Source organism: Lithobates pipiens, unplaced genomic scaffold (assembly GCF_037356315.1).
Source record: "Lithobates pipiens isolate NorthernLeopardFrog02 unplaced genomic scaffold, aLitPip1_a1.2 Scaffold_23, whole genome shotgun sequence".
NCBI classification, from domain to species: Eukaryota; Metazoa; Chordata; class Amphibia; order Anura; family Ranidae; genus Lithobates; species Lithobates pipiens.
The window spans coordinates 208,366,155-208,382,959 of NW_027507785.1; the positions used below are offsets into that span (position 1 = coordinate 208,366,155).

The 16,805-nt window shown below is 44.7% G+C and overlaps 1 protein-coding gene across 1 annotated transcript in view; it reads right to left on the minus strand.

Annotated features, from left to right (window-relative positions):
- The window catches only part of LOC143928126 (pancreatic alpha-amylase-like), a 241,401-nt gene that overhangs the window by 188,468 nt on the left and 36,128 nt on the right, over window positions 1-16,805 (minus strand). Inside the window, exons 2-3 of the mRNA XM_077452788.1 lie at window positions 14,352-14,498; window positions 12,945-13,142 (exon numbers count right to left, since the gene is read on the minus strand). Of these exons, the coding sequence (XP_077308914.1) occupies window positions 12,945-13,142; window positions 14,352-14,498 (345 nt within the window). The remainder of the gene's footprint in view (window positions 1-12,944; window positions 13,143-14,351; window positions 14,499-16,805) is intronic.

Genomic DNA, 16,805 nt, shown 5'->3' on the forward strand with positions numbered 1-16,805 from the left:
CCATCTGTTCGTGTACTCAAGCTGAAACGAACTTGGGTTCTGCAGCAGGACAATGATCCTAAACACACCAGCAAGTCCACCACCGAATGGCTGAAGAAAAACAAAATGAAGACTTTGGAGTGGCCTAGCCAAAGTCCTGACCTGAATCCTATTGAGATGTTGTGGTATGACCTTAAAAAGGCCGTTCATGCTCGAAAACCCTCTAATGTAACTGAATTAGGACAATTCTGCAAAGATGAGTGGGCCAAAATTCCTCCAGGACGCTGTAAAAGCCTCATTGCACGTTATCGCAAACGCTTGGTTGCAGTTGTTGCTGCTAAGGGTGGCCCAACCAGTTATTAGGTTTAGGGGGCAATCACTTTTTCACACAGGGTCATGATGGTTTGGATTTTTTTCACCTTTAATAATAAACACCTTCATTTACAAATTGCATTTTGTGTTTACTTGTGTTGTCCTTGACTATTGTTTAAATTGGTTTGATGTTCCGAAACACTTAAGTGTGACAAACATGCAAAGGAACAGGAAATGAGGAAGGGGGCAAACACTTTTTCACACCACTGTATTGATTACTGTGGTGGAACCTAGGCCAACGGACCAGAGGCTGTATGCTATCGGTGCCTGGATTATGGGTAGAGACCCTAAGGGTAAATTCTTCTTGGAAGTAGGAAAAAAAATGACACTCATGAGGATAGAAATAGACTTGAGGAAACTAAAAAAGGAAAAGAGGGTAACCTAAAGGTAGAACATCTAGGAGAAATTGTCAGTTTCCCTAACGTTACTACTAAAGTAACATTAGCACTGGAGATGGGATATGTTGATAATAACAACTGGTTAGAATGGTTGAAATACACGGTTAAAACTCTAAAAAAGGAAAACTGCTTGGTTTGTGCCGGGGCCAGACCACATTTAGCAATGGTCCCTTTTCCTTTAGATCAAGCATGTCCAAAGTCCGGGCCACGGGCCAATTGCGGCCCACGTTCTGGTTTAATGCGGCCCCACTGGTAAGTTGGATATATACATCTTTTGTGGCCCCCAACGAATCCCCGAGTGGCGCTCAGGGATTCGTTAGGGGGGTCCACAAAAGATATATACTGTATTTATCATTCTGGCAGCCTCCTGGGCTGGCATTGGATGACTGTCCTGTCTATAATAGGAGGCGGTACTTTGTATTAAAGAGGCCGCCGAGTAAACAGGAGATTCTCCTGTATGTAATCTGTTGCTCGTTCCCCCTCCCCCCTCCCCCCTCCGAGGCTGCAGATGGGCATCGCTCAGGCTGCATTCATGGCAATGGTGAGGCTGCAGGTGGGAACTGATTATGCTGCATTGATGGACATTCCACTGACCCTTATTTGGCTTCAAAGTTCTTTATTTAAAATATTTTTTTTTTCCTGAAACTTCCCTGAAGGTGCGTATTATACGTCTGTGCATGTTATACACCAAATAACACGCCTGAGCTCACCCTTAGACTCTTCGCCACACAGCCACGAAGACAAGAGAATTATTGTTGGGCAGTGTATTAGTTAATTTACATTTAATTTTAATGGTTCAAAAAATGTCAGGAAAAATGGTTGGCCCTCACTCATGTTCATTTCATCGAATCTGACCCTCTTTGAAAAAAGTTTGGACACCCTTGCTCTAGATAATAACACAGATACAGAAGGTTTGAAGTGTATGTTATGGTTGTATAATAATAATTATAAACCAGAAGCAAATTCTACCTGTCACACAGGGGCGTACTAAGTGGGGGGGCGGGGGGGCGTGCCGCCCCGGGTGCCACACACTGGGGGGGTGTCAGGCCAGCGCCCCCCCCCCCGCAACTGAAGTGTCAGACAGCGCCGTGCCTCGGGTTCGCAGCCCACACAGAGAGAGCCCGAGGCACTGGCAGTGGGCGGCATTGCAGGGGGGGGGTGCGAGCAGCACCCGAGTGGAGTGACATCAGCTGGCTCAGTGACCCGGCACAATAATCCCCTTCTCTCTGTGGTCGCGTCGCGCGGCCGTTCTGATCAGTCTCGGGCAGCGGCTGTCACTCACAGCCGAGCAGAGTGAAGCCGCCTCCCCCTCCTCCATGCACAGCACTGTGTAGACAAGGAGGGGGAGGCGGCTTCACTCTGCTCGGCTGTGAGTGACAGCCGCTGCCCGAGACTGATCAGAACGGCGCGACGTGAGTCACGCGACGACACAGAGAGACGGGGATTATTGCGCCGGGTCCCGGATCACTGAGCCGACAGGTGACACTTCACTTGGGTGCTGCCCACACCTCCCCCTGCAATGCCGCTGCCTTGGGCTCGAGGTACACTATGGGTCCTTAGGGGAGGCTGTGCACTGTAGGGGGGTTCTTTACTGTGGTGGGTCCTGCACTGTAGGGGGGTCTGCACTGTAGGGGGGGGTCTGCACTGTAGGGGGGGTCCTGCACTGTAGGGGGTCCTGCACTGTAGAAGGGGTCCTGCACTGTAGGGGGGTACTGCACTGTGGGGGGGGGGGGGGGTCCTGCACTGTAGGGGGGTCCTGCACTGTAGGGGGGTCCTGCACTGTAGGGAGGTCCTGCACTGTAGAAGGGGTCCTGCACTGTAGGGGGGTTCTGCACTGTAGGGGGTCTGCACTGTAGGGGGTCTGCACTGTAGGGGGGGTCCTGCACTGTAGGGGGTCTGCACTGTAGAAGGGGTCCTGCACTGTAGGGGGGGTCCTGCACTGTAGGGGGGGTCCTGCACTGTAGGGAGGTCCTGCACTGTAGGGGGGTCTGCACTGTAGGGGGGTCTTCACTGTAGGGGGTCCTGCACTGTTGGGGGTCCTGCACTGTAGAAGGGGTCCTGCACTGTAGGGGGGGTCCTGCACTGTAGGGGGGGTCCTGCACTGTGGGGGGGGGTCCTGCACTGTAGGGAGGTCCTGCACTGTAGAAGGGGTCCTGCACTGTAGGGGGGCTGCACTGTAGGGGGTCTACACTGTAGGGGGGGTCCTGCACTGTAGGGGGTCTGCACTGTAGAAGGGGTCCTGCACTGTAGGGGGGGTCCTGCACTGTAGGGGGGGTCCTGCAATGTAGGGGGGTCCTGCACTGTAGGGAGGTCCTGCACTGTAGGGGGGTTCTGCACTGTAGGGGGGTCCTGCACTGTAGAAGGGGTCCTGCACTGTAGGGGGGTCCTGCACTGTAGGGGGTCTGCACTGTAGGGGTCCTGCACTGTAGGGGGGTCCTGCACTGTAGAAGGGGTCCTGCACTGTAGGGGGGGAGTCTGTACTGTAGGGGGTCTGCGCTGTAGGGGGAGGGGTCTGTACTGTAGGAGGGTCTGCACTGTAGGGGGGGGGTCTGCGCTATAGGGTGGAGGGGTCTGTACTGTAGGAGGGTCTGCATTGTAGGGGAGGATTCTGTATTGTAGGGGGGTCTACACTGTAGATGGGGGTCTGTATGGTAGGGAGGGGGGTCTGCACTGTAGGGGATCTGTGTAACATGCAGAGGGTCCAGAGCTGTGAGGGGCTGTGTAATGTAAAGGGGTGAAGAGGTGCAGGGTGCTGTGTAATGTAAAGGGGTCCAGAGGTACAAGGGCTGTGTAATGTAAAGGGGTCCAGAGGTTCAGGGTGCTGTGTAATGTAAAGAGATCCATAGGTGCCAGGGCTGCGTAATGTAAAGGGGTCAGGAGGTTCAGGGTGCTATGTTATGTAAAGGGGTCCAGAGGTACAAGAGCTGTGTAATGTAAAGGGGTCCAGAGGTGCAGGCTGCTGTGTAATGTAAAGAGGTCCTTAGGTGCAAGGTCCTGTGTAATGTAAAGGGGTCCAGAGGTACAGGGTGCTGTGTAATGTAAAGGGGTCCAAAGGTGCAGGGCGCTGTGTAATGTAAAGGGGTCAGGAGGTTCAGGGTGCTATGTTATGTAAAGGGGTCCAGAGGTACAAGAGCTGTGTAATGTAAAGGGGTCCAGAGGTGCAGGCTGCTGTGTAATGTAAAGGGGTCCAGAGGTGCAGGCTTCTGTGTAATGTAAAGGGGTCCAGAGGTGCAGGCTGCTGTGTAATGTAAAGGGGTCCAGAGGTGTAGGCTGCTGTGTAATGTAAAGGGGTCCAGAGGTGTAGGCTGCTGTGTAATGTAAAGGGGTCCTTAGGTGCAAGGTCCTGTGTAATGTAAAGGGGTCCAGAGGTGCAGGGTGCTGTGTAATTTAAAGGGGTCCAGAGGTGCAGTTGTGGAGAGGAGGGGTACACAGTAGTGACAAAAAGATATTGAAGGATGCAGAGGTATGCAGGGGACACGGTGGGTGTTTTTACATTTTATGGTGGGGGGGGGGGGTGCCAGATATAGGATCCGCCCCGGGTGCCAAATGCTCTAGGTACGCCCCTGCTGTCACACATTGAATTTGTTGTTCCCCCAGGTGCAGAGATCTCAGATACCTCACAGCGTATCCTGGTAACTATACTTGTTTTGCACTCCCAGGGAATGAGAGCAGGATAGACTTGAGGTCATTCCCAGATGATTAATGTATGGAGAGGATTAACAAGAGCAAAGGTGATTGAGTTGAACATGACATTCAAAGAGCTGATGTCTGGTGGATGTGCGGGGATAAGAAGCTGCGAGCTAGGATCCCAGCCAATGCCCAAGGGGACTGCGCTATGTTACAGCTCGCTATGCCCCTGAGAATCCTGTCAGAGCACCCATGGAGCAAAAATCACAGACGATACCAAAGGGACACCTCCCCTAAAGGATCATTTGACTTCCAGGTATACATAGACGAGATCGGAGTTGCACAGGGGGAGCCGAATGATTTTAAGACCAGGAACCAAGTGGGAGTGGGGTTCAAGTCTCTGTTTTTCTGGTGGGTTACTGTAAATAAAAATGTTGACTGGATTAATTACATTTATTATAACCAACAGTGATTTGTGAATTACACTAGAGATGCAATAAAAGGCTTAGCTGAACAATTAGCCCCCATGTCACTAATGGCATGGCAAAATAAAATGACTTTAAACATGATCCTAGCTGAGGGGTATGAAGAGGGGTTTGCAAAAATGTTTGGTAGTCCATGCTGTACTTTTATTCCCAACAATACAGTTCCTGGAGGGACCGTAACCAGAGCTCTGGAAGGACTAATAGCTCTATTGAATGAACTGGTAGAAACTTCAGGCATCAATGATCCATTCCCAGACTGGCTTGAAGGTTGGTTTGGGAAATGGACTGGACTTGGACCTATCACATCAGGTTTGATATCTTTTGTTGTGGCTTTAGCCATTTGGTGACTTGTGGATATTGCTACATTCCCTGTATTCATAGATACATAGTTAGTAAGGTTGAATAAAGACACCAGTCCATCCTGAGTGAGTGTCTACAATTGCCCCAATCCCTGTACATTGCACACTCACATCGGTCCCTACACTCAAGGAGCCCACAATCCAAGGTCCCCATTCATGTAGTAAGACCAATTTTGGACAGAAGCCAATTAAGCTACCTGCATGTCTTTGGAGTGTGGGAGGAAACTGGAATACCCAGAGGAAACCTACACAGGCACAAGGAGAACATGCAAACTACAGGCAGGTAGTGTCATGGTTGGGATTTGAACCAGTGACCCTTTTTACTGCTAGGTGAGAGTGCTAACCATTACACTACTGTGCCGCCTAAACATACTTGAGGCCTTTCACAAAAATTGATTGAAACCACAGTCACAATGTATGCCTTCCTGCCTCTGAGGAGACCTGTGGGGACATTGAAGCTCAACTTAATGACATGCAGTCCTAAAGTGCATAAAACACAGGGACTACCATCGAAATGTTTTTAGCTAAAATGGCCACACAAGAGGAGGAAATGTTAGAAAAGTTTTATTGTTTATTGTGTGACTATTGCATCTAAAATGAAGACTGATTTTTAAAATAGTTTCTAAGGACACGTGGCTTTAACTTGTTTTTAGTAATAAAGTGGTTGCTAACTGCTTAAGGCCGGAAAACCACAAGTTTGCTATATAAGGGAATGTGTGCGTGTGTGTGTGTGTGTGTGTTTTCTGCTTTTCTTCTCGGCATGTAAAGCACAAACCATTTGCACCGGTACATCTGAAATAAATCTTCTTGCTTTCATAATGCTCTGAGTTGTGACTGATCTTGGGTGAAGAGTTTTCCTGTCAAATAGGTTGCTAGGAAATTAGATGTGTAATTTATGCTCCTAGGATGCCTTATGGTGCTGCCTGCATGTTGGACCACTCTATGCGACCGGGCTGTGAAAAAGTCACACACAAGTGGTATCGCCATACTTGGAAGAAGTAGCAGAATGTATTTTTGGTATAATTGCAAGTATGCATATGCTGTGTGTGAGAAATAACTTGTTATTATGACAATTGTGTAAACAACATTTTTTTTTTTTAATTTTCCCCAGAAATAGTTGGAAAAAAATTACAACTTAAAAACTTGCCATGCCTCTTACTAAATACCTTGTCTACTTTTCAAAAAGGGGTCATTTGGGAAGTATTTGTACTTTTTTGATATTTCAGGGCCTCAAGAAATGAGATAGGCCATCAGTACCATCAGGTGTGATCAATTTTCAATGATTGGCACCATAGCTTGTAGACCAGGGGTCTCAAACTTGCGGCCCTCCAGCTATTGCAAAGCTAAAAGTCCCATCATGCCTCTGCCTGTGGGAGTCATGCTTGTAACTGTCAGCCTTGCAATGCATCATGGGGCTTGTAGTTTCGCAACAGCTGGAAGGCAACCAGTTTGAGACCCCCATTGTAGACTCTATAACTTTCACACAGACCAAATAATATACACGTATTTAGGTTATTTTTACCAAATATATGTAGCAATAAAAATTGTGGCCCAAATTTATGAACATACAGTGGTGTGAAAAAGTGTTTGCCCCCTTCCTCATTTCCTGTTCCTTTGCATGTTTGTCACACTTAAGTGTTTCGGAACATTAAACCAATTTAAACAATAGTCAAGGACAACACAAGTAAACACAAAATGCAATTTGTAAATGAAGGTGTTTATCATTAAAGGTGAAAAAAAATCCAAACCATCATGGCCCTGTGTGAAAAAGTGATTGCCCCCCTTGTTAAAACATACTATAACTGTGGTTGTCCACACCTGAGTTCAATTTCTCTAGCCACACCCAGGCCTGATTATTGCCACACCTGTTCACAATCAAGGCATCACTTAAATAGGAGCTGCTTGACACAGTAAGGTCCACCAGAAGATCCTTATAAGCTACACATCATGCCGAGACCCAAAGAAATTCAGGAACAATTGAGAAAGAAAGTAATTGAGATCTATCAGTCTGGAAAGGGTTATAAAGCCATTTCCAAAGCTTTGGGAATCCAGCGAACCACAGTGAGAGCCATTATCCACAAATGGCGAAGACATGGAACAGTGGTGAACCTTCCCAGGAGTGGCCGCCCGCCCAAAATTACCCCAAGAGCGCAGCGACGACTCATCCAAGAGGTCACAAAAGACCCCACAACAACGTCCAAGGAACTGCAGGCCTCACTTGCCTCAGTTAAGGTCAGCGTTCATGCCTCCACCATCAGGAAAAGACTGGGCAAAAATGGCCTGCATGGCAGAGTTCCAAGGAGAAAACCACTGCTGAGCAAAAAGAACATCAAAGCTCGTCTCAATTTCTCCACAACACATCTTGATGATCCCCAAGACTTTTGGGACAACATTCTGTGGACCGATGAGACAAAGTGGAACTCTTTGGAAGGTGTGTGTCCAAGTATATCTGGCGTAGAAGGAACACTGCATTTCATAAAAAGAACATTATACCAACAGTAAAATATGGTGGTGGTAGTGTGATGGTCTGGGGCTGTTTTGCTGCTTCAGGACCTGGAAGACTTGCCGTGATAAAAGGAACTATGAATTCTGCTGTCTACCAAGAGATCCTGAAGGAGAATGTCCGACCATCTGTTCGTGTACTCAAGCTGAAACGAACTTGGGTTCTGCAGCAGGACAATGATCCTAAACACACCAGCAAGTCCACCACCGAATGGCTGAAGAAAAACAAAATGAAGACTTTGGAGTGGCCTAGCCAAAGTCCTGACCTGAATCCTATTGAGATGTTGTGGTATGACCTTAAAAAGGCCGTTCATGCTCGAAAACCCTCTAATGTAACTGAATTAGGACAATTCTGCAAAGATGAGTGGGCCAAAATTCCTCCAGGACGCTGTAAAAGCCTCATTGCACGTTATCGCAAACGCTTGGTTGCAGTTGTTGCTGCTAAGGGTGGCCCAACCAGTTATTAGGTTTAGGGGGCAATCACTTTTTCACACAGGGCCATGATGGTGTGGATTTTTTTTCACCTTTAATAATAAACACCTTCATTTACAAATTGCATTTTGTGTTTACTTGTGTTGTCCTTGACTATTGTTTAAATTGGTTTGATGTTCCGAAACACTTAAGTCTGACAAACATGCAAAGGAACAGGAAATGAGGAAGGGGGCAAACACTTTTTCACACCACTGTATGACTTATTTGCAAAGTTTTATCATAGAAAGTAAAAAAAAGTGTTTTTTTTTTCAAAATGTTCGCTCTTTGTTCACTTATGTGGGAAAAAATAAAAAAACCCAGTGGTGGTTAACTACCACCAAAAGAAAGCTCTACTTGTGTGAAAAAAAATAATACAAATTTTGTTTGGGTACAGTTTTGCATGACTGAGTAATTGGCATTCAAAGTGTGAGAGCACTGAAAGCTTAAAAAGAAATTGGTCTGGGCCGGAAGGGGGTATAAGTGCCCTGTATTGAATTGGTTAAAGAGGGGGGTCCCCAGATTGGAGACCAAATGGATTCATGAACTACAATCCTGTAGTCTCCATGGTATGAATGTGGAATAGGATATTAAAATGATTGTTAAGCCACTGTATTACAAAGATACTATCCCCTCTGTTAGCTGACATTATCTATCCTAGTGTCTGTGCTGAAAAAAAATAAATCCAAAAAAGCTACGGATGACGGAGGCACGTAAACTGACCACGGTGTCTGGGCCAGCCATGATGAACCATCATCAGTGTACAGGGGGCAGGGGGCAAAACCAGGCAGGATCAGCCAGGTATTTAAGGTGATAGAAAGAACCAAGTTACACAGCACTGTGCTGTTATGCATGCTTTAAGGTAACAAGATAAAAAAAATTATCTTTTTTTTTTTTGGGGGGGGGGGGGTACAAACACTTTAATGCTTTTGTCAACAATGCCTGATTTTCCATTTCTGTGGTTTCCCATTCATAACTATTTTTATTTTATCCAGCAGAGGGCTTTGGCTTTTTAATTTTATTTTTTACTTATTTTTTAAAGTTCAGGTTCTTTATCACTGAGTTTTTACTATTCATTATTATTTTTTTCATTACTATTTTTTTAATAATTTTCTTTATTATCACTTGCATTGTTTTTAATTGTATTAATATTTAATTTGATATACAAAATAATGTTTTTATAATGACAATTCAATATCATTTTTAACACACTTTTTTTGGAAATGGTGAACGATTTATATATATATTTGCAAGCGCTGCCTACTGCTCAGTCATATGTGCAGTGGGAACTTTCATACTTGCGCTAATGACTTATTATCTTTATGAGTCTTAGCTTTTAGCTGGCCGATCATCTTATTTTTAAAAATTAGTTTTTGAGCCCCGATTGCAAGCGGCTCCAAACTGAGGTTTGAATTTTAGTAACGTCCATGTCTGTTTTTTAAAGCAATGTTTGGAGCGCATTGGTGGCCATTTAATATGAAATTGAGGCTTGGTAACGAATCAGTCAGATGTGACAGAGAGCAGGAGCATCATGTCCTGGTTTATATTAGCTAATTTATTACCATATCGAGGCCTGGCTTCTAAGGCCCCTTTCACACAGGCAAATAGAATTGTGCTTTTAGCTGCACACTGCATTTAGCTGCGAGTTAGTTACATGCGGTTTGGTGCGGATAGAAAAAATAGAACTGACTGTGTCCAGGAGCGATTTAGTGCAGCTATCTGCACATAACCGCAGGTAATCGCAGTGTACTATTTCACCTGCGAATAGCAGCGTGAGAAAAAAAAAGATATATATGGAAATAGATGGTTTGAAATGCAGAGGACTGAAATGCGTCATGGGTAGATTCAAGGGACCCAAAAAAAAGGGTTGCTATGGGAATTACTACCGCAGCTAAATGCAACCGCATGTAATCACACTGTACAAATGCAGCTGATCGGAGTGCCTGGAGTCTTGAATTTCACAGAACAAATTATATGATTTTAACTGCGGCAGAACAGCCGTCCATGTGAAAGGGGCCTTAAAGTGGATGTAAACCCGATTCATGAAATTTGAGCTGGGCACATATATCTGCAGTGTTTTCTTATCTCTCTTCAGGAGCAGCCTCCTGCACCTTTCTTCTGTTATCAGCCCGATACTTCTGACAAATTCTCTGTCACATGTGATAAAAGCAGCCCAAGTCTTGTCTAGGGGAGGATGTTATAAATAGATTAGCAGAGTGCTGAACAATTCAACCAACAGAGTTAAAAATCTCTAACTACAGTATGAGGAGAGGGGGTGTGTGCCTTTCCTCCAATCAGCTGTCTTGGCTTTATGCCCAGGCTTCACTGCAGTGCTAACCAGGAAGAGAAAATCTCCTAACACGATCTGAACTTTCTAAACCAGGGATCCTCAAACTACGGCCCTCCAGCTGTTGCGAAACTACACATCCCATGAGGCATTGTAAAACTCTGACATTCACAGACATGGCTGGGCATGATGGGAATTGTAGTTCCTGAACAACTGGAGGGCCGTAGTTTGAAGACCCATGTTCTAAACAGTATATAAATCTGAGGAAAGCAGATATACATGTAAAATCTATGTAGGGAGATTTGTTTAATCCTTGTGTATCATCTGAAGCTGTTCACTTCACTGGGTATATGTGAGGGTTTACATCCACTTTAACCACTTGCCGCCCGCCATATAGCAAAATGACAGTGGCAAAGTGGTTTTAATATCCTGACCGGACGTCATATGACGTGATCAGGATATTAAGTTGCGGCAATCATTGTTGCGGGGTGTCAGTCTGACACACCGCAACTACGATCTCGGTAAAGAGTCCCTGACGGAGACTCTTTACCATGTGATCAGCCGTGTCCAATCACGGCTGATCACAGTGTAAATAGGAAGAGCCGGTGATCGGCTTTTCCTCACTCGCGTCTGTCAGACGCGAGTAGAGGAGAGCCGATCGGCTGCTCCTCTGACAGGGGGGTCTGTGCTGATCGATTAACAGCACAGCCCCCCCCCCCCCCGAGGATGCCCTCACTGGACTACCAGGGAGGCCACCAGACCACCAGGTATGCCCAGCAACAGGTATGCCCCCCTAGACCACCAGGGATGCCAGTCAGTGCCCACAATGGATGCCAATCAATGCCCATAATGGATGCCAATTAGTGCCCACAATGGGCATCACTGATTGGCATGCATTATTGTTTGGCACTGATTGGCATCCATCCCTATACAATACTGTACACTACAATGCCCATCCATGCCGCCTATCAGTGCCCATCCATGCCACCTATCAGTGCCCATCTATGCTGCCTATCAGTGCCCATCCATGCCCATCCATGCTGCCTATCAGTGCCCATCCATGCCGCCTATCATTGCCCATCGATGCCCATCCGTGCCGCCTATCCATGCCCATCCATGCCACCTATTCATGCCACCCATCCATGCCAATCCGTGCCACCTATCCATGCCAATCTGTGCCACCTATCCATGACAATCTGTGCCACCTATCAGTGCCTATTTGTGCCACCTATCAGTGTCTATCTGTGTCACAAATCAGTGCCAACTCTCAGTGCCGCCTATCAGTGCCACTTCATTGATGCCACATCATTGGTGCCCATCAGTGCCGCCTTATCAGTGCCAGTCACTGCGGCCCCCGTCAGTGCCCATCAGTGCCCATCACTGAAACAAAAAAATGTTTTTTTCAAAATTTTCGGCCTTTTTTTATTTGTTTAGCAGAAAATAAAAATCCCAGAAGTGATCAAATACCACCAAAAGAAAGCTCTATTTGTGGGAACAAAATGATAAAAATTTAGCTTGAGTACGGTGTAGCATGCCCGCGCAATTGCCATTCAAAGTGCGACAGCGCTGAAAGCTCAAAATTCGTCTGGGCAGGAAGGTGTATAAGTGCCTGGTATTGAAGTGGTTAAGCAACCATCATTTGACCACCGATTGGGTAATTGGCAATGCATTTTAAGTCCTCCCCTGCTGGATACATATAAATATAATTTGGCTACTAACGGCATGTACATGCCCCAGATGACATCAGTTGAGACGAAACATGAAGGGCTTATGTATGTGCCGTTGCCATGCTTGTCCTGTCGTGTATACGATTTGAACTATCTCCATGCATGGTTTGTTTGCCTTGGATCGATTCATTATGCTTATTGTCTCAAACTTAATGTGAGTATTTTTAATACCTTTACATGTATGTTGATCCTTATTAGCGCTGCATATGTTATGTTTTAGTTGTATTGCACAGTATATCTGACTATTTTTGCTAGCGACTTTTTTTGTCAGCGCGGTTTCTCCTCCACTTCTCTAGAAGAAAAATCTAAACAAAGTCAATCTTTGAATACCATTTGGCTTCAAAGCAGTATCAATTCTTGTAGGTACACTTACTTGCACAAAGTTTTTGAAGGAAATCAGCAATGGTCAGCAATATGTTTAAATTTAAATTTGTTTTCAAATTCCTTTTTTTTTTAGTTCAAACCAAATTTAGTTTTGTTATAGTTTATTTTGGATTTGTGTTAATATGTTCCTATTGTGATTCAGAAATTCGTATACATCTGAATTCTTGAATATCTAAAAATTTGTCACAAATTCGAATCAGAACGAAACAGATAAATCTCCCACTGGCTTCTTATTCCTGTTGGGTGATCTAAAAATTCTCCTCTGAAAGAACAAAATAACCAAACTCATAGTTCTCATTATATCCCATTATATCCCTAATGATGACCCAAAGTAGTTAAGTAAAACTGTACTTTACCTGATTAGCATCATTGTAGTTCTCAACGCCACCACTCTGACTTTTACACTTTTTATCATTAAAGTCAGCACTAGAGTAAGGTACACCTGGAAATTCCCTGTTAATTGTATCATATGGACTGGCACAAGTAGATGATTTTCCTTTTCCAACTCCAGCTCCACACATATGGTTTATAACAGCATCAGCATAGATATAAACCTACAAAAAGAAATAAATAAATGTAGAAACAAAGAGATAGTATGTACTAGAAAACACAGTCTGACAAATCTAATGGAAGGCTTGTGGTCTTTATAATTGCTACTTCCATTTGCCCAGTATTTGGATTATTTAATTGACTGTCTCTAGAACATTAAATGTGTATGTTTAATATTGCCAATGTTTCATGCACAGGTGCTGATTACTCTTCAACAGTCACACAACAGTCACACTCTTCAACAGTCACACCTTCTAGTCATTACATTCAACTTGAAGATGTGTTTGCATATGCTAGATGTGGAGCTTGTTTCAGAACAGTTGGAAACTGAATGGTGGAATCACATCAGCATGTATCTAAATCTAAAATGAGTTCCTGGTTGTCTGCCACTCTGCCCCTTAGCCCTTGTACACAAGGTCGGACATTCCGACGGAAAATGTCCAATCGGACCGTGTTGTCGGATAATCCGACCATGTGTGGGCTTCATCTGACTTTTTTCGTTGGAATATGCCGACCAACAAAGTTTGAGAGCTGGGCTATAAAACTTTCCGACAACATGATCCGATCGGACTTTGTCCGATCGTTTGTAGAGAATTACGATCGGACAAAGTGCCACGCATGCTCATATCAAATTCCTAGACCAAAGCTATTGGATACTAGCCTGAACGTAGTCCCGTCGTAACGAAATAACGTCATCACCAGGGGTGGACTGACAACTCATGGGGCCCCCGGGCAATAGGAGATTATGGGGCCACACAGTATACACACACACAGTATACACATACATGTACACACAGTATACACAGACATTCTATTGGCTGAGAAGGTACTGGAGAGGTGGGGCAGCTATAATCTCTGGATTTTTAGTCCAAAAGGATGTCGGTAAGGGACATTTCAGAGACAGATGTAAAAAAACACAGATTTTTACATACTGTCGCTGGTTTTACTGAGGCTGGCAACCCTGATTGGGCCCCCTAGTGGCCCGGGGCCCTCGGGCAGTGCCCGAGTGGCCCAATGGTTAGTCCGCCCCTGGTCATCACGTTACAAATGATCGGATTTTCCGACAACTTTGTCCAACAGTGTGTAGGCAACACCAGTTTCGGACAAAATCCGTCGGACAAAAGCCGACGGATTTTGTTGTCGGAATGTCAGACCGTGTGTACAAGGGCTTAGAACATCACATTTAAAATCAAATAGAATATAGAAATTCATACCCCCACATCGTTGCATCTGGTGACCATGTCTCTAAATTGCTGTTCATCTCCAGAGCGGGTACAGATTTTATAGCTGACTGGTTGGTATCTTTCCCACCATGGTCTATTAGGGTTTTTGATGATCAGATTCTCACTAGGAGGAGAAATCTGAAAAAAAAAAAAACAGGTTAAGAAATACAGATGGCATTAAAATCAAGAACCATGATAAGAAATTAGTTATGTTTGCTGATGCATTCATATTACACGTATGGTTCACCAGGGGTATATCCACATCAGTTATTAAAGGGAAACATGTAGGTGGCAGTTACTAACTTATTTCTGAAAATTCCATTTGCCAATTAAAGCCATAATTGTTCTAAAGAACATATGCAATGTTTTGGTCTTCTAACCAGCATCTAAATTTTATAGACAGCCCAACTCCTTTTGTCCCAAGCTCTTAAAGCAAATCTGCTGATGAATGTTAATGGAAATGGCTTGCTTTAACACCCCATCCCCAGAAGTACAGTACATATTTTTTACATGCTCCTGTCTCTGCATTTAGCAGTCAGGAGTTTAAAAAGTATTTTCTGGGTATAGAGGAACATGCAACTCCTAATATCTCATGTAACAGTTTGGTGAGCCAGTGCTGAGTTTACACAGGGATCTCTTACCTTACTCCTGGTGGCTGATCAGAACAGAAGGATAGCAAAAGCATATGGAAAATGTGCTGTTGGGGGAGAGGGGGCAATAAAGTGAACCTGTGGCATGAGTGACTTTCATATGCATCATCTTAAAACCAGAAAAAGACGTGTATTAATTATTAACAGGAGTGACCTGATTTCCAGAAGCACAATTATCAGGGGTTCATCCACTCAGCTGAAAACTGCTGCTGAATCCCACTCTTATCAGCTTGCATGAAAGATGTGCTTCCACAGACATCCCACAACTATTAACGGTCTTATCGTCTCTGGAAAGTGGTACTCAGCTAAGTAAAGTGGTAGTATATACATATATATATATATATATATATATATATATATATATATATATATATATATATATATACAGTGGTGTGAAAAAGTGTTTGCCCCCTTCCTCATTTCCTGTTCATTTGCATGTTTGTCACACTTAAGTGTTTCGGAACATCAAACCAATTTAAACAATAGTCAAGGACAACACAAGTAAACACAAAATGCAATTTGTAAATGAAGGTGTTTATTATTAAAGGTGAAAAAAAATCCAAACCATCATGGCCCTGTGTGAAAAAGTGATTGCCCCCCTTGTTAAAACATACTATAACTGTGGTTGTCCACACCTGAGTTCAATTTCTCTAGCCACACCCAGGCCTGATTATTGCCACACCTGTTCACAATCAAGGCATCACTTAAATAGGAGCTGCTTGACACAGTAAGGTCCACCAGAAGATCCTTAAAAGCTACACATCATGCCGAGACCCAAAGAAATTCAGGAACAATTGAGAAAGAAAGTAATTGAGATCTATCAGTCTGGAAAGGGTTATAAAGCCATTTCCAAAGCTTTGGGAATCCAGCGAACCACAGTGAGAGCCATTATCCACAAATGGCGAAGACATGGAACAGTGGTGAACCTTCCCAGGAGTGGCCGGCCGCCCAAAATTACCCCAAGAGCGCAGCGACGACTCATCCAAGAGGTCACAAAAGACCCCACAACAACGTCCAAGGAACTGCAGGCCTCACTTGCCTCAGTTAAGGTCAGCGTTAATGCCTCCACCATCAGGAAAAGACTGGGCAAAAATGGCCTGCATGGCAGAGTTCCAAGGAGAAAACCACTGCTGAGCAAAAAGAACATCAAAGCTCGTCTCAATTTCTCCACAACTTATCTTGATGATCCCCAAGACTTTTGGGACAACATTCTGTGGACCGATGAGACAAAAGTGGAACTCTTTGGAAGGTGTGTATCCAAGTATATCTGGCGTAGAAGGAACACTGCATTTCATAAAAAGAACATTATACCAACAGTAAAATATGGTGGTGGTAGTGTGATGGTCTGGGGCTGTTTTGCTGCTTCAGGACCTGGAAGACTTGCTGTGATAAAAGGAACTATGAATTCTGCTGTCTACCAAGAGATCCTGAAGGAGAATGTCCGACCATCTGTTCGTGTACTCAAGCTGAAACGAACTTGGGTTCTGCAGCAGGACAATGATCCTAAACACACCAGCAAGTCCACCACCGAATGGCTGAAGAAAACCAAAATGAAGACTTTGGAGTGGCCTAGCCAAAGTCCTGACCTGAATCCTATTGAGATGTTGTGGTATGACCTTAAAAAAGCCGTTCATGCTCGAAAACCCTCTAATGTAACTGAATTAGGACAATTCTGCAAAGATGAGTGGGCCAAAATTCCTCCAGGACGCTGTAAAAGCCTCATTGCACGTTATCGCAAATGCTTGGTTGCAGTTGATGCTGCTAAGGGTGGTCCAACCAGTTATTAGGTTTAGGG